The 21,526-nt window shown below is 49.7% G+C and overlaps 2 protein-coding genes across 5 annotated transcripts in view; one reads left to right on the forward strand and one right to left on the reverse strand.

The window, feature by feature from the left end:
• Positions 1 to 7,277, forward strand: part of ADIPOR2 (adiponectin receptor 2) — a 97,522-nt gene extending 90,245 nt beyond the window's left edge. For all 4 annotated transcript variants that reach the window (XM_045874115.3, XM_054507259.2, XM_054507260.2 and 1 more), the window contains exons 6-8: positions 32 to 219; positions 2,600 to 2,793; positions 4,431 to 7,277. In XM_045874115.3, the coding sequence (XP_045730071.1) occupies positions 32 to 219; positions 2,600 to 2,793; positions 4,431 to 4,559 (511 nt within the window). In that variant the 3' untranslated portion in view covers positions 4,560 to 7,277. The remainder of the gene's footprint in view (positions 1 to 31; positions 220 to 2,599; positions 2,794 to 4,430) is intronic.
• Positions 7,278 to 11,566: 4,289 nt separating this feature from the next.
• Positions 11,567 to 21,526, reverse strand: part of CACNA2D4 (calcium voltage-gated channel auxiliary subunit alpha2delta 4) — a 120,597-nt gene continuing 110,637 nt past the window's right edge. Inside the window, exons 29-37 of the mRNA XM_045869953.2 lie at positions 19,078 to 19,148; positions 18,616 to 18,691; positions 18,014 to 18,066; positions 17,661 to 17,716; positions 17,328 to 17,348; positions 14,662 to 14,779; positions 12,853 to 12,965; positions 12,484 to 12,566; positions 11,567 to 11,729 (exon numbers count right to left, since the gene is read on the reverse strand). Coding sequence (XP_045725909.2) covers positions 11,625 to 11,729; positions 12,484 to 12,566; positions 12,853 to 12,965; positions 14,662 to 14,779; positions 17,328 to 17,348; positions 17,661 to 17,716; positions 18,014 to 18,066; positions 18,616 to 18,691; positions 19,078 to 19,148 — 696 coding nt within the window. The 3' untranslated portion in view covers positions 11,567 to 11,624. The remainder of the gene's footprint in view (positions 11,730 to 12,483; positions 12,567 to 12,852; positions 12,966 to 14,661; positions 14,780 to 17,327; positions 17,349 to 17,660; positions 17,717 to 18,013; positions 18,067 to 18,615; positions 18,692 to 19,077; positions 19,149 to 21,526) is intronic.

Here is a 21,526-nt window from a genome sequence, read left to right on the forward strand (position 1 = left end):
CACATGAATTTTTTTTTTTTTCGTATTTTAGACTGGATTATTCTGGCATTGCTCTTCTGATTATGGGAAGTTTTGTTCCATGGCTTTATTATTCTTTCTACTGTAATCCACAACCTTGCTTTATCTACTTAATTGTCATCTGTGTGCTGGGCATTGCGGCCATTATAGTTTCCCAGTGGGACATGTTTGCTACCCCTCAGTATCGAGGAGTAAGAGCAGGTAAGAGATGTGGGGGTTTTACATTGGACAATCATTTATTTACCAGTCATTTATTAAAGGTCTACCTGCCAAGTCCTGTGCTATGTACTTGTGATGCAAAGATAAGTAAGTCATAGTTCCTGTTCTTCAGGGCCTTTTAATGTAGTGTAGTGTTCATTAGTTGTCTTAAAGCGTATAGAGCTGAGGGGCATGGGGAGCTTTATGAGTCAATGTGTATATTTTGTAATTCACTTGAGTTTATGACGATGTACTGTCCATAAGGCTGTGGCTCTGTAACTTTTGTAAAAAACAAACAAAAAAACCACAAAAGAACAATGATTACTCTTTCTCATTCTCAGCTTGGAGTGTACTTTTTTTTAGTGAGTGGTTCTTTTGTTGGCGTCATTTTTTTGTTTTGTATTTTTATTCGAAAATGTCTACTGCTTAGGTAAATAAAACTTCATATGATTGTATTCTACTAAAGTAAGCACCATACATCTCTTCTAATATAGGGAAAAAGAGGCTTTTTATATTTAGAATGAGGCTTTTATCGATGGAGATTGTTTGGAAAGCCAAAAGCCTCTGGTTGAGCCTTCCTCTAGGAGTGGGGAGTTCATGGAGACATGTTTTTGTTTCCCACTGGACTGGGACTCCTTGTAGCCAGGGCCATGTCCTTCAGTGTTCTATCCTTGGTATCAAACCTGGAGCCTACTGAGAATGAACAAGTAGTAGTAAACCTTTAAAACCTTTAAAACAAAACAAAAAAACCCCCCAAAACCATTTCCTATTAAAATCCAAGCCATGGTTCATCTGCAGTTTCCTATAGAAGGTTAGAAGTTAGAATTTAACTTCTTGTTAATGACCACTGTTCGCAACAGTCTCCCCACTTCCCTTTTTTTTTTTAAAGATCTTATTTATTTATTTGACAGAGAGAGACACAGCGAGAGAGGGAACACAAGCAGGGGAAGTGGGAGAGGGAGAAGCAGGCTTCCCACTGAGCAGGGAGCCCGATGGGGGGCTCGATCCCAGGACCCTGGATCATGACCTGAGCCGAAGGCAGTTGCTTAACTGACTGAGCCACCTAGGCGCCCCACTGCCCCACTTCCCTTTTTAAGTGATTATCTGAGCAGAGAAGCAGTGGTCAGGGGTGACTTCCAGCGGTACTTAACTGTGGGGCTAAGCCTGCTTCAGCGCGGGAGATAGAGTACAGCTGAACATTCGTTCTGCTGTGATACATATCAGAAGAACCAGGCTCCTGAGCTTTTGACTTCCAGAATGGTAGGCAAGACTGCTAGAGCCTCTGTTTAGCATGTAGAGAAAAAGAACAAATAAAACAGGATCATGACGGTTTTTCTTCAGTGAGGAGTAGAAGTAGGAAAAGGTTTTTATTTTGGCCTGCTTGATTCCCTTCTTTTGTGAGATGAGCATTGTCATTTTCCTCTTCTCTTGTAGGTTCCCATTATTCATCATGTATATGTACATGCATGTATTGTTGCATACCAGCAACTTACTTGGTAATGTCCAAAGCAAGTAATAGGCTCCTTGTCTTGTATTTTGAGACTTAAAGGTCATTTCTAACTCTGTGTCAAAATGTGGAAGCAGTTATTGGCTCCTGGGTGTGAGGTGTTCTGTGGTATTTCGACTGACACAGATTTGTGTATATGCTCATAAATTCACACACATATATGACTCAACTTCTACAAACTACTACTTAACACTCCATTTGTGAGTTTGATTTTTATTTCATTGTAGTTCACTAAAAAAGAAAAAATGCTAATCCAGATTCACCTAGGTCCTATTCAGAAGTTTGAAAAACACTGCTGTGGATGATTTTGAAGGCAGTAGGGCTGTGGTGGAGTGATTCTGATAGATTTCTGTACCAGATTGGTACTTTTGGGACTGGGAGCTTTCAGGAGCAGTCGTGACCTCTCCCCTACCCTCCCAGTTGCCTCCCCCTGCCCTTCCACTTCACTCCAACCCCAGGGATCCCTTTTGCTTCAAAGAGGGGAGATAAAATAGGTGAAATTGCTCTATATTGCAGTCTGTGTCTCTGAAGTGGCAGCATTTAGGAAAGTTTGTTTTAAACAAACTCCTTGAGCTGTCTATTCCTGAAACCCTTAGCAACACATTTCTAAGCCCTTTGAGGACTGCTGACTTGTTAAGCTGAGCCTCTCTCAGCAGGAGGCTCCTTGCATTCGTAAATGGATCTCTTTTAGACCATAGCTGCGCTGTCTGCTGTGGCAGTGTCCCAGAGTTTGAAGAACCTCCTTTTTCCTTTCCAACAAGAAGCCTCATACTTGAAATATTCAGTTTATAGGATTACGAGTGCTGTGTCGTAATACTGACTTCTTCCTTACTTCTCTTCTGCATTTTTACTTTATTCTATTCTTGTGATTGCCAGGAGTATTTTTGGGCCTTGGCCTGAGTGGAATCATTCCTACCTTGCACTATGTCATCTCGGAGGGATTCCTGAAGGCCGCCACCATAGGACAGATTGGCTGGCTGATACTGATGGCCAGCCTCTATATCACAGGCGCCGCCCTCTATGCTGCCCGCATCCCTGAACGCTTTTTTCCTGGCAAGTGTGATATCTGGGTGAGTATGACCAGGGGCAGTTAGTATGTATACATACGTATCTGTTAGTATGTTACTGGCAGCCCGGGAAATGAAATAATTGAAAAAATTTAGACTCAAAATTGAGAGACCTGTATTTTAGTTGTTTGATTTGTAATGAGAGTTTGAGTGTGTATACATGTGTTTTTGGTAGCAAGAGAGGAGGGAGAGCTAACTAGATTGTGGTTAAGAGAGAGGGAAAGAGAAGGGGAAAGAAATGTAAGGGACCAATAGATGGAAAATTTTGTAATTGAAGATGGCCTGAAACATTTTCAATAGGTACGGAATTGAAAAATTCCAATGTGTTTGACACGAAGTCTGACCTTTGGAATTCTGTTCCTTGACCTGTTGCTGATTATTGTAAACTAAGTTGATCATCTAGTCTTCAAAGTTTAATTTAGCCCTTCATAAAATGAAGGTAATGCTAATTTAGGCAATCTTTTCAGATTCAAATTAGTTAATTTATCTTTTGGAGATTGCCTCATCATCATTTTGGACATTGATTATGGAGTTATTCTCCTCTCTGCCCCGCCCCCCCCTTTTGTGGGAGAATGAATCCCCTCTGATTTCCTAGGAAGCATTTCCTGGGATGTGACTTGTGGCTCCTTCTAGTTTACACCTCTAAAATCATTATCTTTCTCTTGATGAATACTGTTTTGCAACTGTACTTTTTCATTTTGAGATGATAATGAGAGAATAGTATAATTTTTGAAATGATGTTTGGTTCACTGAGCAATTGATAGATCCCTTTTAAGAAATGAACTAGCAGGGGTGCCTGGGTGGCTCAGTCGTTAAGCGTCTGCCTTCGGCTCAGGTCATGATCCCAGGGTCCTGGGATCGAGCCCTGCATCGGGCTCCCTGCTCCGCGGGAAGCCTGCTTCTCCCTCTCCCACTCCCCCTGCTTGTGTTCTCTCTCTCGCTGTGTCTCTCTCTGTCAAATAAATAAATAAAATTAAAAAAAAAAAAAAAAGAAATGAACTAGCATTCAACAGAACAGATTAAATCAGAAAAAAACGTCATGTGCTTGTAGACCAGTTTTTGATTTGAGAAGGAAGGAAAAGGCCCGGCTTTGCTAGTCTTTTGATAAGGTATGTTGTTCATGTGATTCCAGAGTCTTAGAGCTGAGGAGACATATGTTTTAACCTTCTACCTAATCCTGGAAATCCCTTTAGTTTTTCTGAGAGAGAGCAACATTTAAATTGGCCATAGCCCTGGTGCTTTATTGAGGCCATGATAAAAACCTCCTTCAGCAAAGAGGAAAACCTCCCCATGTCTAACTGTAGCCCATTGCTGGGCATGGAGGGATTTTTGGGCCTTCGTAGTCTGTTGGCAAGAGTATGTGTATGCCACTTGCCCAAGTTTACCAGATACTCCAGTGATACGTGTACACATCTTCATAGTTAGAATTTAGCGGTAGCACCTTGATTTCTTTGGACACAGCTGGCCTTGAGTTCAGCAGAATGTGATATGCCCTAATGGATGTTCCAAGATCTGTGGACACCTTGAATTTGAGCTCTGTCACCTCCATTCCCTGCCCTTCTCAGCACAAACAAACCTGAAGACTCTTTAGCAGACTTTAATAATGAATGGGTTTCTCTCTCCTCCCCCCTTCCTTCCAGTTTCACTCTCATCAGCTGTTTCACATCTTTGTGGTTGCTGGCGCTTTTGTTCACTTCCACGGCGTGTCAAACCTCCAGGAGTTCCGTTTCATGATTGGCGGAGGCTGCAGTGAAGAGGATGCACTGTGACACCTTCCAGAAGCCGGGGACTGTGACCCTGAACAGGGCCTGCAGCGTCTGCAGGCCTCCCTTACTGGCCATTGATGCCAGTGCCAGAGGAGCCCCAAAACTTGGACAGCCTCGTGGGCTTTGTGATGCCCCTGGGGCTCCACCTGGTACACGACTGAGAAGAGAAAAACAAAAATAAATCATACCTCAAAGGATGGAGTGCATCAATTTGGAGAAAAGGAGAATTGGCCCAAACCCTGACTTATAATTGGGATCTACTGATTGAGGGCTCTGCACGACCTTGGCAAACTGGCTTCTGATCCGTGTCACAATTTTTGTAGAAGATGGGAACACAGTTTAGCTGGTGGTTCGTTCTTCTCCCTTTCTCTCTCAAATCAATAATACAAACCAATTTAGGTGAACATTTATATCCTATTAAAGGGTGGGAATGTGATTTTAGATGTTCTTTTGGGAGAACAAAGAAATTAATGTAAATAAGATTTCTAACTTACTGTTTAAAATAAGAATTTATATAAATGTTTAAAACAGGGGTACGGGAGGGAGGGGAATTTTGTATAGAATGAAACATGCAAGTACCACACACTGTTTCAATTTTGCACAAAGTGACTGTAGGAGGATCAGGTGATGGCCCCAGAATGTATAATGCCTTGGTGCACCAAGGTGCCTTCTAAAGGCTGGCATACCTTGGACCCTGTGGGGCAGAAAGTACAGCTCCAGCCCAGTGATCACATGACCACTCTCATGTCTGAGAGCCTTTGGGAGTCCCAAGGTAGAGGGAAGCTGTATGTGTTTTCTCAGTGGAAGCAGCACGTGAATAGCTGACAGGATGTGTTAGATAAAGGCTCTAGTTAAGGTATCACTTGAGAGACTGGTTTTCTGTGCTGAGAGTGACCCCTTCTAAAGAGTAGAGCCATTTACTTGGGAAAGTCAATTATGCCAGCAAAGGGATAGTGGAGACAGTGGGGGGAGCTAGCCCAGAGGCTGATCTGATTACTTCCTGGCATCCTATTCAATTTCGTGGTGATTTTTATCTGCAGGGATGTGACAGTTTTCCATATCTTTGCTGTGGAGCTCTGGAACACCCAGAAATTTCCTTCTGTTAAAGGCACTGCCCTAACTACCCTTCCCCCTCTTGGGAATACAAATGGACTTTTCCCTGGCATCATAGTTCCTGGCATGGAGCCAGCCACAAAAGAGACTCCGACTTGCCCAGGTGCCTCCTGAGCTCATTTACATAGGTTGGGAGAATGCTTCCTTTGGATCAGAAAAGGTGAATTTCACCTCTGGCACCACTGTCTTAGCCTAGTCATGACACACATATCAGCTGTCCTTGAACAAGAAAGCCAGTAGAACTCTTGTAAAGCAAGGTCTAGTACCCACCTTGGAGTCATCAGTATTCCCTGAACCCCAATTTTTGGGGATAGTGTTGTGGGAAGTTGTGAAAGAAAATGGTATGTTATTGCCAGGGAGTCTGGTACAGCTGTATCTTTAAAGAGCTGCTAGAAGTAGAAAAAAGGTTGCTCATGCCCCGGAGGTACCCTGTTATGGTGTCAGGGAGAGTGATAGGGGAAGGATCTGGTTCATAGAATTCTAATCTTGGCTCACAGACCACCAAAATAGCACTTGAGTATTAGGTTACTTGCTGTCACCCAGGACTTCAGGTGATTGAGTTACATCTTGGGGATTGTGGGTTTTAGAACTAAACATTGAAGCCCTAAGCACAGGGGCTGGCACCCTCCAATAGGTGTTTGGTGTATGGGAAGGGTCTCCTATTCAGGAGAGCATTTTCTTGGTTATTAATCTCCTTTCTCTCCCCTTCCAATCTCCAGCAAAAGCTGGGAACCAGGAAGAAGAAGGACTCCATTGTAGAACTGGGGAAGAACTTAAAAGTATTTTGGTTCTGGGTAAGGTCACTGCCTTGGGTGCCGGGGGACCCAGCAAAAGACTTGAGTGGGTGAACTGGTGCAGTGCCTAACAATAAAGAACAGTATTACTCCCTTTGAGGGAATAGTCCAGCAGGGCAGTGGCCATCTGGAAGGAAGGACACTTAGTCTCATGGAAGCAACAGCACATATCAGAAGCCAGACTTGCTCTTTGGTCATGCACTTTGGGATACAGGGTATAAGATGCAGCCCTGTGACAACACCAACAGAAGTAGTAGTTTCTGGGCCCAGTCACCCCACACCCCAAAGGAGGAGCTGAATCTGGTTCAACATAGCACAAACTGTTAGGAAAAATGAAATTAACACCAGTGATGTGTAATCCAGTAAAAATCTCCCTCTTTAGGGTGTGTGTGCGCGAGTGCGTGTGTGTGCCCCCATTTATATATGTGTGTCTATATGCAGCTCACTACCAACAGCCTCACTGTGCACTTGGTCTTCACAGTGCTCGCTGAGAACTCTCACCAGGTTGGCGCCTGAATGCCTTACTCTCAGCATCAGAGGCTTGCTTGCTCTGTGCAGATTCTTAATTTTCTTTGTTGGCCCAAGGCTGGTTAGGACCTCTCCAGCTTCATTCTTTCACCATTAAATAGTGGCCTTTTTCAGTATTTTCCCCCTTCCCCTTTATAAATTGCTGAAGCCACAAAGCACATTTTGGGGATCATAGAAGGTTGGGGTTCCAGAAAGGCCTCTGTGTGATGGTTCCATTCACCGTGGGATTTCCTTTACTTGCTGTATTCTCAACTTCTAATAAAAAGAACCAAATGGAATATCAACATTTGTTGTGTACTGTCTTTTTTTTTTTAATTTTAATTTTTTTTTTTAAGATTTTATTTATTTGAGAGAGAGAGAATGAGAGAGAGCAAGCACATGAGAAGGGGGAGGGTCAGAGGGAGAAGCAGACTCCCTGCCGAGCAGGGAGCCCGATGCGGGACTCGATCCCGGGACTCCAGGATCATGACCTGAGCCGAAGGCAGTCGCTTAACCAACTGAGCCACCCAGGCGCCCTGTTGTGTACTGTCTTACTGCCTCAGCTTACCTCCCTTGAAGCCTTAATTTAGACAGTGAAGCTTAAGAAATCGTCAGAGACTTCCCATTCTGAATGCACAAATCAAAGTTATTTATGCCCAACTCACTTTTCCTGACGTTTCTTAAGCTTTCATTACAACTGGGACCAGGTTTAGAATGGAGGGGAGCGCTAGCTCCAAGGGGTAGTTCTTAATTTATGATTAATCAGAATAATACCTAAATAATAAGATACTTTATGTGAAGGTTTCTGTTGAAGGACTCTTGGTATCTCAGAGAATCGTAACCACTTCCCTGTGCCCTGATCAGTACTACTCATTTCCTGGGTTGAGTAATACTCAGAAAGGCCAAGTGTGACTGGTGCCAGCACTCTTTACAATAAGAACACCGTTCGGATTACATCTCAGGTGTTGACCTAAAGGTTTGGGGGTTTGTTAACCCTTTGTCTAATTTAAGAAAGAGGAATTCCAACTCCTTTGCCTTGGGTACATTGTCTTTGCAAGGGAATTTCCAGTATTTGAATTCTGTCTCTTTTTTTTTTTTTAAGATTTATTTATTTTAGAGAGCATGAGCGGGAGGGGCAGAAGGAGAGAGAGAACCTCAAGCAGACTCTGTGCTAAGCTTGGAGCCAGATGCGGGGCTCAGTCTCATGACCCTGAGATCATGGCTTCAGCTGAAACCAAGAGTTGGACGCTTAACCAACTGCAGCACCCAGGCACCCCGAGTTCTCATTTTTTTTTTAAAAGATTTTATTTATTATTTGACAGAGACATAGAGAGGGAACACAAGCAGGGGGAGTAGGAGAGGGAGAAGCAGGCTTCCCCACGGTGCAGGGAGCCCGATGTGGGGCTCCATCCCAGGACCCTGGGATCACGACCTGAGCCGAAGGCAGACGCTTAACGACTGAGCCACCCAGGCGCCCCCCGAGTTCTCATTTTTAAGCATAGATACAACTTTAGGGTTTCCCCATATATTATCTGGGTATAGAACATGGATCTCATTCTGCTCTTTTGAGGGCTTATAAAGAACCATTTAGTTTTTTGCTAAAAACTGTATGCTCCCATTCTCAGGTGATGATATTGCATGATAATTGCCGTGGGTATTGCGAAGGAAATAAAGGACAAGTTTGAATTTTGACTTTGTAGAATGCTAGGGCTCTGGGGTTCCTAAAGAAGCCCTTGGGCAGTGTTGCTTTACAATTTATCCTAAAAAAATATCCTTGTCTCTAGAATATTTTGTTTCAGTTACAGCGTGTTCTGTGTTTTCTTTCGCTCATTGGTTATGAACTATTGACCTCTACTTCTTGTGTCCTTATGTATGAAGTTTTTCTGTCTTCAGTGATGTGACTTGGAAACAAGGAGGTCCGTCTGATTCTTGTAACTTGTGATGGCCTGGAGCAGGGATTGGGGAAACTGAGGAAGCAGGGAATCTAGCCGCAGGAACATGAAAACCTCTCAGAGCCCACCTCCCATCCCTGCCTTGGCTATGCTGACCTAGAACAAGAGGTAGGTTCCGGGTCAGGTTTCTGCCATTTGCCAGTGACATGGGCAAGAGGTAGTTTATTTCTCTAGTGTCCCTTTTCTCACCTTTTGAAATGGGCTTACATTCTTCGCATCTTTCACTGAGATCAATATTTCTCAAACTTTCCATAGTGATTGGTGGGCATTTCTGCCAACTCTTGCTCCAATTTCTTCCTGTTGTGACCCCCTCCCCGATATTTACTTCTCTCACTTTAAGATACTTCCATTCCCTTGCCCTCCTGAATCAGAACTTCATTTAGCATTGTGAAGTGGTGAACTGTTTTCACCTGAAAGTACTTCTATTAAAATGTACAAAATTACTAGGTCGATCTAGTGGTTAAATTATCCCTGGTACTGAAAAAGGAGGATCTGACAGCAGCTTTGAGTTCTTGATCATTTAAGAAAAGAGATTTCGAGATTCTAACAGAACCTTGTCATTTATTAAATGGCTTTGGTTTTAACTTTGTTCATCCGAGATCAGTGATGGCTCTTTAGCTTGAGTGAGGCTGCCACCTGCTGTCTGTTAGTGATTATGTTAAAAGAAGAAAGGAAGACTACTTGTTCAGATCTCCGAAGCTCACAAGAATCTTCCCGTCCTCCCAGGTGAGGAGCAAGTTTAGTTTATCAGTTCTTGGTCCACTCTCCACTTCCAACCCCAAATGAGGTAATAGACTAATAGTAGTTAACATGTAATTTGTGCTTACTATGTGCCCGGCACACTGCATGAGTATCACATTCGAACTTCACAGAGCTCTTTCAATAATTTGCAGCCAATTTTCAAGTCTATGCTTCAGTTTCCTGGTCTATAATATGAGACTAATAACAGTACCTACTTCAGAGGATTGTTGCGAGATTAAATGAGTTAATACCTGTTACTGACTGTGCTAGCCATTCCTAGCATTATTTTGCCACGTAAACTGGCTGAGCAAGTGAGCTTGAGTCACTCTCTTCTCTGAGGCTCCACTTCTTCAGCTATAAATGGGGCTGTTAATGCCTACCTCACAGGCTTGTTGTGAGACTAAATGGTGAAAGTGACATAATCAGTAATGTAAGGCATTTTACAAATACTGCAATGAATGCATTATTCAAACTTGGCCCACTCTACAGGGAAATGGGGCCATTTGCTGGTGGGAAGCTTGTACTCTGAATTGTGGAGGGCTGGGAAGAAGGGTCTCCCGAGGCCCTGGACGCTGTCCATGCTTATCTTGGGGCTTGGCTGGACCTCCTCATTGGAGGTTGGTTGAATTTAAAGTCCTGAGGCCACCTCAGAATGTCTACATGGTTCTGCCTTTTAGTGTTGCTCTCACTGTGGGGGCTGCTATCTTTCGGGAGCCAGGTCTGCGGGGGAGGGAGGAGGAAGCTTCAGGGCCTTGAGACCCTGGGGGAGGTGTGCATGTGGAGAGTAAGTTCCCAGATAAAGCTCCCCTCCTGGTGGACTCTGCTGTGCATGGTGGAATGTTCCTCGAGATGCCAACCCCAGGGATAGAGTCAGGTAGTCTTTTTATTTTATTTCTTAAAGATTTTGTTTATTCATTTGAGAGAGACAGAGAGACCGAGCACAAGCAGGGGGAAAGGCAGAGGCAGAGGGAGAGGGAGAGGGAGCTGGGAGCCTGACATGGGGCTCCATCCCAGGACCTGGAGATCAAGGTAGTCTCTTTTATAAAAGATAAGTGGCTAGAAAAAGACTACTATGGGATGCGGAGCTCCTGGGGAGGCTAGAGCTAGCCTTCAGGAGAGCCCTCACCATGCCACTGTGAGGGACTGTGCTTTGTCCTGCGACTTCTGCTTGGCTGCCACTATGCCTCCACCTCCCGTGTTCTTCTCTCACCTTTCAGGGCAGCAGCTGCATATTTTACCCTCTTGGCTTTTTCTTAGATGCAGAAGTTTCTGTACATTAACATTTTGTAAAGACATTTTTTAAGTTTTTAATAGCAATAGTTTGTAGACATGCCACAGTAATATAAAAGGATTTAATACCTGTTCCTGTTCTGGGTTTTTCCCACTACTAGTTACATCCTTGCCCCCGCCCCCCCCACACACACGCCCGTGTGTGCGCACACACACTTTTTTGAGTGGCAGTTAGGAAACTGACCTACCCCCCCACCATGCGTCTCATTTTGAGAAAGTTCTATCTCAGGTGGGGGCATGTTCTTCATCTCATTTCTGCTGTGGGCCTCATTCTGCCCCTCTTTCTCAGTAGCTTTAAGTTCTTGGGTTCTACTGAAGACCAACCAGGTTCATTAGGAACAGCTGACCCTTGGCTGGGTCTGGACTTCTGGAGAATAGATGCAATTAAATTCTTTTGTTTTGGCTCAAGTTGAGCTCGCGCTGGACTCCTGAAGAGGTGGTAAGAAAGATGGTACTAGGCACCCTAGTAGGTGCTCAGAATCTGAGCCCCTCAAGGACATTGAGAAGTGGTTTCTTGTTCCATCCGGCAATCTCAGGAGGCAGGGACCATTAGCCCAAGATTAAGATGAACAACCCAGGTGTAGTGAGGTGGATCCCATGGCAGGTGCTGACTCTTTAGAATGTCTCTGGAAGGATCATCTTGTCAAAACAAAGGTGAGACCGGGCGGGCGTCACCGCAGCAGCTGGGGTGGTAGCACCCAGGCACACAGAGGCAGCAGGAGCATGGGCAGTGGGGCTGAGGTGTGTGAGGTGCCACCACACTCCTGGGCATTTTCCTGTGAACCCAGGGCAGAGATGAAGGGGTAGCATTCAAGATGAGGCAAGGAATAGGGAGGAGGGTCTCTGGGACTAATAGCCAAAAATCTGGGAAAGAGGGAAATCCAGAAAATGGAAGAGACACTGCCACTGCCATCTTTTTTAGACTGCCTGTTTTGTAGGGGAAAGTAGAGGCTGTGCCCTCAGCCCAGAACCAGGCTCAAGCCTCTGCTTGTCCCTAGTCTTATAGTGGCCGTGGAGCCATCCTCTTAGAATGACTCTGGGGAAGCCATCAACTCTAGAAGCTCCTCTGATGTGGATTATTTGTGACAGTCATATCCAGCAAAGACAATACCATGTATAAGGCCCCCAGCTCGAGGTCTTAAGCTAAAAGCACCTTACATAGTGGGTACTCAATTAATGTCGGTCACTATTAGTATTTTGCATATAATGGTTTCCTCCTATTTGCTCAGATCATTCGGAGCTAAGTGCAGTAGTAATGAAGGCAATATGGGGAAGCTGTGTTTTAAATCACTGAGGGCCCAAACCCTAGGAAATTTGGCCCTCAGCTCCTGGTTGACTCAGTATGTAACTGCCCCAAGGGCCTAAACGCCAATGCACACGCTTGAATGCATTCCACGGAGGTGCACAAGCACAACAAGTGCATTCCTAGGTGTCCACTCAGATCTGCAAAGGCACAGGCACCGCCCCAGAGCTGGGGATTTGAGAATGAAGACCAAGCCCCGCCCCCTTTCCCCTGCCTCCAGCCCTCACCTCTGGATGGAAGGCATGGCAGGAATCTGGTCTCCGGCGAAGCTTCTGGGAACGCATCCTGTCACACTTGACAGAGGCATTATGTGCAGAATTCACTGTTAAGGCGAACACCTCATGACAGGAGCGGATTCTGGAGATTCTGGAGACTAAGTTTGGGAAGAACCTACCCTTGGTAGGCCCAGCTGCCTTGCAGAAGACAGCACCCGGGGCCGGGGGAGGGAAGGGTTGGGGAATAAATCACGATGCCCTGGGGGAAGGGTGGGATGCTGTGGGGGAGGCTGGCCTCGCCTCTCAGAATCTGAGCCCCTCAAGGACATCTACACCACCATCCCTCCCTCAGCCCATGTATCCTGGAGGTTGGAAGGATATATTTGACTTCTGTAGCCTCCTGCAGGACTAGTGGGAAGATGCTACAGTCACAGGTGGGGTCTGTCACCAGGAGGAGAAGGTTACTACTGGGAATCTGTTGCATCACAAATATCCTGCAGCAAAGAGACAAGCGGGTCGCGGAACTTCTCTATGGCAGGCCGACTTTGAGCTTCTAGGGAATTTCTGGAGACTTATTGTGTGGAGTTGGGGTGGCAGGGGAAGGAACAGAACCACGAGGCCAGTCAGATCAGGAGCAGCTGCAGGGACAGCCCTAGGCAATGAACTCAGTCCTCTGGGCTTATTTTACCCACAAGCCTTTGCAGTTGTACTGCTTCCTAGCCGATTGGAGGTGAGGACGTCCAAACTGGGATAATTCTTGAGAGGGAAAGGACTTGTTATTAATATATTCAGGAACAACAGACATGAATCAAGACTGTCCCAAGCAGATAGGGATGTGTGGCTGTCCTGGCTTTGGGTGACTGTGGCGGGGGCCCGCCGTGCGGGAAGATGCAGTGCTCAAGCTTGGCCACAAGGTGGCACAGCGCGCCCGCACACGGCCCTGGAGGCCTGGCAGAGGGAGGGAGGAAAGGGTTATAGGGAAGGCCTGTTCCGCCCAGGGCCTGGTGCGTTACATAACACCAGCTGCCACTTCCAGAGCATTTCCTATGGGGTGGAAGATTTCTCTCTCACACACACACGCTTAACCTTCACCACTCCGAAGGACGTTGTATTGTTCGTGTTTCCCAGAGGAGAACACAGAGGCTGGAAGAGGTGAGGTAACTTGCCCAAGGTTACAGGGCTAGGAAGCAGCAGAACCAGTTTCTGAATCTGTCTACTCTCAAGTCTGTGCCTCACACCAGACCATTTACTTTATCTTCACTACAAGCCTTTGAGATAAACGAGTCACAGTAGTTCCCAGAAAACCGCTCTGGTGAGGTTAACATCCGCCCGACATCACGTACTAGTATGACTGTCCCATGCCCCAGTCTGAGGCGTTACACTAGAAAATAATTCCCTTGAGGTCTGGGGAGCCTCAGGGGCATCCTGAGAAGCCCCTGTTGAATGGCAAAGCTGGCTGAGTGGACACCCTGGAGGAGGCCCAGGACAGAGTTTCACTAGTCGGGAGGTCCCCGAGGTCGGGGTGGGAGTCAGCAGGAGAGAAGTTTCTGTCAGGCGTCCCTGCCCTCCCGGGCCAGGGCTTGGCAGAACCGGTCGGATCTAGCTCGGATGTAGCTCAGATGGAGCGGCCTGCGCACAGGAGAAGGCCTGAGTCTAGGCGGGGCCCGCACTCTGGCTCCAGGCCTGGGAGTGGAGAGGCCAAGTGTGATCTGACAGCGCTAGGAGCCCTCCTCCAGCCCGCCCACTCCTGAGAAGGTCCTCGAGCTTGCCCGTTTCTCTGCACAGACAGGTTTCTGGGGGACAGCCGACTGGTTTCTTTCCTCAAAGCTATCCTTGCCTACCATGCCTTCCAAGGTGCCTACATGCTGCTGAGCTTGCGTGGCCTTGACACTGAACTGCTGTGGGCTAAGCAGGTGTGTGTGAGACCCACCCTGAAGGGGTCACCGAGAGAGGCTGTGGGAGCCTTTCTTCTGGGCGGGATGGCTTTGGAGCCCAAGGTGGGGTGGGTAGGCCTAGATCTGGCCTCGGGACCACCTTCCCCCAGTTCCCTTAAGACAGCACACCAAACCGTCCGGTGCCCCCAGCCGGCCTACCCTCTGCCTCAGCCTGTGCTTCCTTCACTGAGGAAAAGGAGAAGCAAAGACTGTGGGAGGCTGGCTGGGGACAGGCAGAGCTGCCCTGGGGCCTTACTTCTGGCAGGCTCCGCACTCAATGATCCCGTTGGTCTCCTGGACGGCCGTCTGGTGCACAAAAACAGGGTACTCCGTGTCGCAGGGCTGCAGCACGTCCTGTTTCTTGTGTTTGTGGGCTGCAGGCAGACAGAGTCACAGAAGGGAAGGGGCAGATGAGGAGGGCCCGAGGCAGCCGCGCCTGTGGGGGTCTCGGCTGCAGCGCTGCCGAGGCAGGTGCCGGCGGCACCACGCAACGGAACAGCCCCCTTGGTCTGCGTGCATGCGGAGGGCGCCCTTGTCGGCAAGCCAAGCTCTCGGGGCTTGTGGAGGAGAGGTGGGGTGGAAGGAAGACAGGGAAGGAAAAGGAAAGGAGTGAGTGAAGCCGATGGGAGCGTGGTGGAGAGGGCAGCAGGCAGGGCCCGGGGCCTTGGCTCCCGGTTGTGCGCGATGAGCACATAGCCCCGTGACCTTGGGAAAGCCACCTCCTGTCTTTGGCAGCCTGATCCTCAATGTAAGCTGGCTGGTTGGGAGAGGGGTGGACGTGGACCTCCTGAAAGCTCCAATCGGCACTGATAGCCAGGCTGTGAGAGGAGAGCAGAGGCAGGAGGAGTGCCAGGAGCGGCTTGAGGAGACTTTGGTCCCCTAATCCTATGACACCTCCCCCCTTCATTGTATACAGGTGACACTCCTGAAGTCTAGCTACAGTGCCGTGCACGTGCAGCTCCCGGATAAGCCCTAGCTGCTCCCTAAGGCCCGTGGCCAGCGATGAGCAGAGCAGGAAGGGCTGGGCGCTTGACTGTGGGGTCTGGGACACACAGCTCCCAGCCTCTCCGCTCCTTAGTGGTGCCCTGAGTCCACTCAGGGTCAAAGGATGGAGTGAACAGGACTCAGCAAAGGAAAAGCTGAGGCCCTCGCAGCCCCGTCCTGGAGGACGCACATTTGTGCCTGAGGTGAGCAAAAAGCAAACCAGGGCTGGTTCACGGGCTGAATGACATTATTTTGTTCAAAATAGCAGCACTGTTTTGTTAACACAGCACTTCTGTTTCTTCCAGGCACTTCTCATGCGTTTCCTGTGCTCTCAGGGCCTATCTGCAGAATAGGGAGGGTGGGCAGAATCACGCCCATTTCATAGACCCCCACCTCAGGGTCACATAGGGCTTAGTAGGAGAGCTCCCAGACCCAGAAACTTCCCACCAGGCCTTGAAGGCAAGAGGGGAGGCCAGTCTGCGGGCAGAGAAGTGCTGACTGAGAGGAAGAACCGGTGTTCAGTCAGGGGCTCTGCACACTTGGTCAGGTACCCCCAGACCTTCCAGGACTGCTGCTGGGCACTCGGCTGTCTGGGCTCCTCGGAATCTGGGAGGGGGCACCCTAGCTAAAGCCTGCAGAAGCCTGGGGGCTGGCTTCGCTCCTTCCCGGGCCCCGTTACACTGGCCTTGTCCCCAGTGGGGGCTGGCTCAGGGCTGGGCCTGTCACCTGGGCCTGTCACACTTTGTGTGGGTAGGTTATCTCCGTGACAGTGATAGTAACAATGCCAACAACGACAGGGTGGAGTAGGCTTCCACACAGCTGGGAAAGGGCCGCAGGGCCCCCCTCAGTCCACGTCCTTGGACTCCAAGTCCAGCACTGTTCACTGAGGACAGGGGTGGGTGGCTGGACCAGGCCTCCCAGGCAGGAGGGAGGAGTTCCTGGGGCAGCTGCCCTGAAGGTGAGAGATTCTGAACAAGCAGATTGAGGGAGATCATGCTCAGAGTTCGCAAGATGCAGCTGCTAGCAGAGAGAGAACGACAAGGAGGGGAGCCGTGTCCCCCCAGCCTGTGTTCCCATGCAGAGGGGAGGAGGGACCTGTTTCTAAATGGGCTGTGACACGTGGTTCCTGGTTCCTGTCACAGACACCATCAGGAAGCCAAACTCTTAACAAAAATGGGGTGGGGAGTAGAGCCCAGGCAGTGGAGATGTTCCAGAACCCCATGGAAAAGCCTCTGTTGACACGGAGGGGTTGAAAGGGACCAGTTAAACGAGACAGTCTGTGTGGTAGGGAGCCCCCAGCTACCCAGAGAGTGGAAGTCACTGACTTCCTTTTGCATTTAAAGATCAAGTGGCCTCACTCTCCCGGGGGTGCAGTCCAGAGTCATGGCTGGCTGAGAGGACATTTCTTTGGTTTGTGGTCAGGCCTGTGGAGGGCATTGTCCTCAGACATAAGGTCACAGGAGATATATTATCCCCACAGGAGATATAGTGTCCCGGTCACCAGACCAAGGCCTTCACCTGCCCCCACCTCCAGCCCCGAGCGCGGCTGAGGGCTTGGAGGACACGTGAGCTGGAGGCACCCCCGTTTTCTGCTCCACCAGGAGACCCGGCGGCTGCTTACCTGCTCATGGTCACCGCCACTGGGCCACATCACCCTCTTTCCCCTTGGGAATCATAAGTGATCTCACCCAAGGAGATGGCTGGAGGGTTTTGTTTGCCCTGGAGGAGGACTGTACTTGTGTGGGATGAGATCTGGGTGACATCCCCACCCCTTAAGGAATGGGGCTTTCGATTGGGAGAGGCCCTCTGAGTTAGGGGTGTCCCCGGATGAAGAGAGCTCAGCCTCCCTTGGATGCACGCCTAGGATGGAGAGCCGAGGACAGGCCCCTTTTGCAGTCCCTCCCCGCACCTCCTGAATCCTCAGCAAAGGCTACTCACAGTGATGGAAGACAGCTTTGGCTATCCAGGACATGAGGCCCAGCACAGGGTGGGCATGATGTCACACGAAGGGCAGGATGGCGATGTCGCATGGGATGATGAATGATGCCACATGGAGTGGTGGTGTCCCGAGATGGTGGTGTGATGTCACGCAGAGAGGTGAGGGGAGCCAGGAGTGAGGGGGGAGGCCATGAGAGAGGGCCCAGCAGGGGGAGATGGGAGCCACGGGCTCTCAGGAGTCCCCATCCCGCCTGTCATCTGCCCAGAGGTGACAGGTTCCTACTGAGATGGCTCTGCTAGGAAACACTCCCTTTTGCAGTCCTGCGTACTCACCCTCAGCCCCCTGGTCCACATGCCGGGAGCCCCAGGCGGTCCACTCCAGCAGCAGCCTGTCAGATGCAGAGCTGAATCTCGGAAGACCGACATGCTCTCCCCACCCAGGCCCAGGCGGCTGGAGCACTGAGCACCGGAGCTCCCTGATGGCCCCTGGTCTGGCGCCGCTCCTCCAGGCCGCCCTCTCCCCTGCTTGGGGCTCCTGGGTGAGCAGAGTATGTAGGGGGGCAGGCGCCAGACACCCGGGGTTCCGGGGACCTCCTGCAGCTCCTGCTCAAAGGGCTCTCTCATGCGGCACACCTGCATCAGGTCCCCCCAGCCCCACCCCCGTCCCAGACGCAGACCCCACTCACAGCAAGAGCTCATTCACCAGCCACCGGGTAGCAGTCAGGAGGGCAGAGATGGGCTGGGAAGGAGGGGGAACACACGGTTAAGCCCAGGCCCCGGGCAGGGGTGCTCCCCTGGGCACCGCCATTGAAGACCACACCTGGGGGTGGGTCTTCCCGCCTCCCGCCTCCCGCCCCTTCCCAGCAGAGGGGGCCTTTACAACTGAGTTATCTGATAAAGTCCTACTGTAGGGCGGGCACTTGGGGTTAGCCCATGCCCATCAAGAAGACTAGTCGAGTTCTCTTCCTGAGGAGCCACTTGGGGATGTTTCTGGGATCCTTTAGGATATGTGTGAAAGCCCTAGCAAGTGAGGGTAGGAACAAAGCAACGCAGGGACTACGGACTGCTCTCTCTGCCAGAGGCCCATTAGCTCACCAGATGGCCAGAACAATTCCCTGAAGCCCCAGAGAGAAGACTGACAGGCCTGGGCTGGGGGCAGGCTGAGGATAGGGAGCAGGGGTGTGGGGTCGGGTTGGGGGGTAGGAAGTGCGACAGGACTTTCTGGTCCGAGTCAAAAATGGGGTCCTGAGGCTAGCGGGTGGGAAGGAAGGTCTGGGGTGACACTCACGTTGACCAGGGGCCGGGCGGCACTGGGGTGGTGACTCAGGGGTCTGCACATGGCCTGGTAGTCATACATGGTCACTCTGAAAATCAGAAACAGGATCTGGGGAGTCAGACTTTCCCCCACCTTTCCCAGCCCAGGGGGAGTTTGTGGCAGGGTTCCCATTCACCGGGTTCCTGAGGGTGCAGGAGTGAGGATGTACTGATCAGACAATTTCATCTCTGCACTTTGACTGCTTTAAAGACATCGAACAGCAAATTCGGTTTTCCCTCTAAGGGCCCATATGACCTTATACCCCTCTCCACCTCATGTCTAGTCTCCAGCTTCAGAAATGTTGCTTTGGGAGCTCTTTGGGGCTTTCACCATGGGTTTTTGAGGTCAGGATCCTGATATCTGTCGGGACCAGTTAGCATCAGCTCTTGCCTTTTCTGTGTGTATTCAGTCTGGGGAGAAGCACGTCCCACTTACTGGCTGAACACCCCCATGCTGAGCAGCTGGGTCATGAGAGCGCCATCCACCTCCCCCAGGAATCTTCCCATCTGTGAGGGAGAGAGAGAGAGGGAGAGAGAGAGAGAGACAGAGAGAGAGAGACAGAGAGAGATGGATAGGGAGGGAGGGATGGGGAGGGAGAGAGATGGGGAGGGAGAGAGATAGGGAGGGAGTGTGGGAGAGACAGGAGGGAGGGGGGGAGGGGGAAAGGGGGGCACAGAGGAGGAGGCGGAGGAAGAAAGAGAGGGGGGAGGGAAAGGGGGAGGAGGGGGGAAAGAGGGGGAGAGAGGGGGAGAGAGGGGGAGGGAGAGAGATGGAGCGGCCAGGGCTCACTGCTGAGCTCCTGACTTCAGGGGTGGGTTGGGTCTCCTCTATAGATACCTTTCAACAGAATCAGAACTGTACCCATTCACCGGCTCCCTCCCCCTTTAACAGTCTCCCCTGCCATATTCTCTATCTTAGTGCTTTTCACTTAGTTGGCCATGAAATCAATCTAGGGGTTACAATTGGATCTTTTTTTTTTTTTTAGAAGGCACAGAATTCCTTTGAACAGTTTGGTGTGAATTGTGTGTAGTCAGGTTAAACAGGGTTTTGTGAAATTTGATTTGTATGGTGTGTGTCTATGTCCTGGATCAGATGTAACATGTATCTCTTTCTGTGAGTCATGGTCAAAGAAGGTTCAAAAGCAGCACTCTGCTCTGTCACACTGGCATCCTTATGGCCCAGCCAAATACAGTTTGAGAGTTCTGGAGCTGCCTTTGATCTCCCTTCCCTCCCTCCACCCCCCTTCCCAATTAATCAATGTGCCCTGCGGGTTTGTCATTCACCTTCAGACTCCTGGACAGTGACTTAACCCAGACCTTTGTCCTCCCAGCCACCAACTCCACCCTCCTAACGGGGCTCTCTCCCAGTCCCCAGCCCTGCTGCCAACACAGTTGGGATTTGATTTCTCTCTCTCTCTCTTTTTTGTTTTCTAAAGAGCAAAAGAGGATCCTCCTTCCCCCTCCCTCGTCCCTCCTTCATGACCCAATCAACCAGCCCTTGTGAGCACCCACCACTGTGTGCCAGGCCAGGCCTATCCCCCAAGCCCACAAAGTCCCCCAAGTCGGTTGACCCTCAAGCCTGCTGCTATGCTCTGGCTTCAGGCTGCCCTCCAGCCTCACCCCTATGCTGACCTCCCCGCCCGCCCTGGCTTCTTGCTTCTGCTGGTTTCTCAGCATGGCAGAGTGGAAAGAGCCTGGACTTCGGTATTGGATTTTGATTCAGATCCTGGCTCTAGCACTGCCTGCTGCGTGGCCATGGCTCAGATAGGGGATAGTGTGTGCCAAGCATCTGGAACACAGCGAGTGCTCCGTATGTGGTGGCCATGTGACAAGGAGCTGCTCTGGGCCTTGGCTCTTCTCTCTCCTTTGACAACCCTTCCTCAGTCCTCACTCCAAGGAGCTTTCCTTGTTGTCCTCCTCCAAGAAGTCTTTCTTTTTTCACCTTTCCAGCTGGACTTAAGGCTGCTCTCCTCTGCACTCGGAAACTGAGAAGCTAAAGACAAAGTCAGGAGGGGGTAGTCCAGAGAGAGCTGAATAGGATATGCAGGCTTGTCTGAGCTTTGTGCTCTCTTCGGCCAGAAGGCCCCTCTGTTCTGAGGCCTGAGAGGCTTCTTGGACCAGGGCAATGGACAGAGCAGAGGACAGCAGGGAGGAGTCGAGGGCATTTAAGGGAAAGAATAGCAAGTGGAAAGGTGTGAGGTATCCAGTCCTGCTGGTCTCCAAAGTGCAGCCCTGAAGCCACCTGAAGTTCCTTTAGCTCAAGCGATCCCTCTCCATCAGCTGCGGGTCGCTTTTTGCTGTTCCAGTGACCAGGTGTGTGTGCGTTCCTGCCTTACCAGACAGCGACATCCTACAAGGCAGACATCTACCTCCCTGCTTCCCACACAAGTGTCTTGTTCGTGGTTACCATTCAGTGCATCTTTGCTGAAGGAACGCGTGAGTGAACGGACAGGGGAATGAATGAGTGATCTGAGTATTCTCCCTGGGAAAGTGCAGTGGGGTGGAAATGAGGCTCCTGATGAAGCTGGCCCAAATTCCCACAAGGCTGTCCCATTCTCTTTCCAAGCTCTAGGCTTATTCACCAACAACCCTGTGTTTCAGACACTTGATTCTGAGAAGACAAGCTCCTGGACACTGGAAAAAATGTACCCTCCTCTGTACATAGACAACGTGACTTTCTAGGATATGTCACCCTGACAGAACATATCCATCCTCCCCTTCTTTTTTTTTTTTTTTTAAGATTTTATTTATTTATTTGACAGAGAGAGACACAGCGAGAGAGGGAACACAAGCAGGGAGAGGGAACACAAGCAGGGAGAGGGAGAAGCAGACCCCCCGCTGAGCAGGGAGCCCAATGCGGGACTCGATCCCGGGACTCCAAGATC

Source organism: Mirounga angustirostris, unplaced genomic scaffold (assembly GCF_029215605.1).
Source record: "Mirounga angustirostris isolate CCGP_5_RB_7025 unplaced genomic scaffold, mMirAng1.0.hap1 SCAF_5, whole genome shotgun sequence".
Taxonomy (NCBI): domain Eukaryota; kingdom Metazoa; phylum Chordata; class Mammalia; order Carnivora; family Phocidae; genus Mirounga; species Mirounga angustirostris.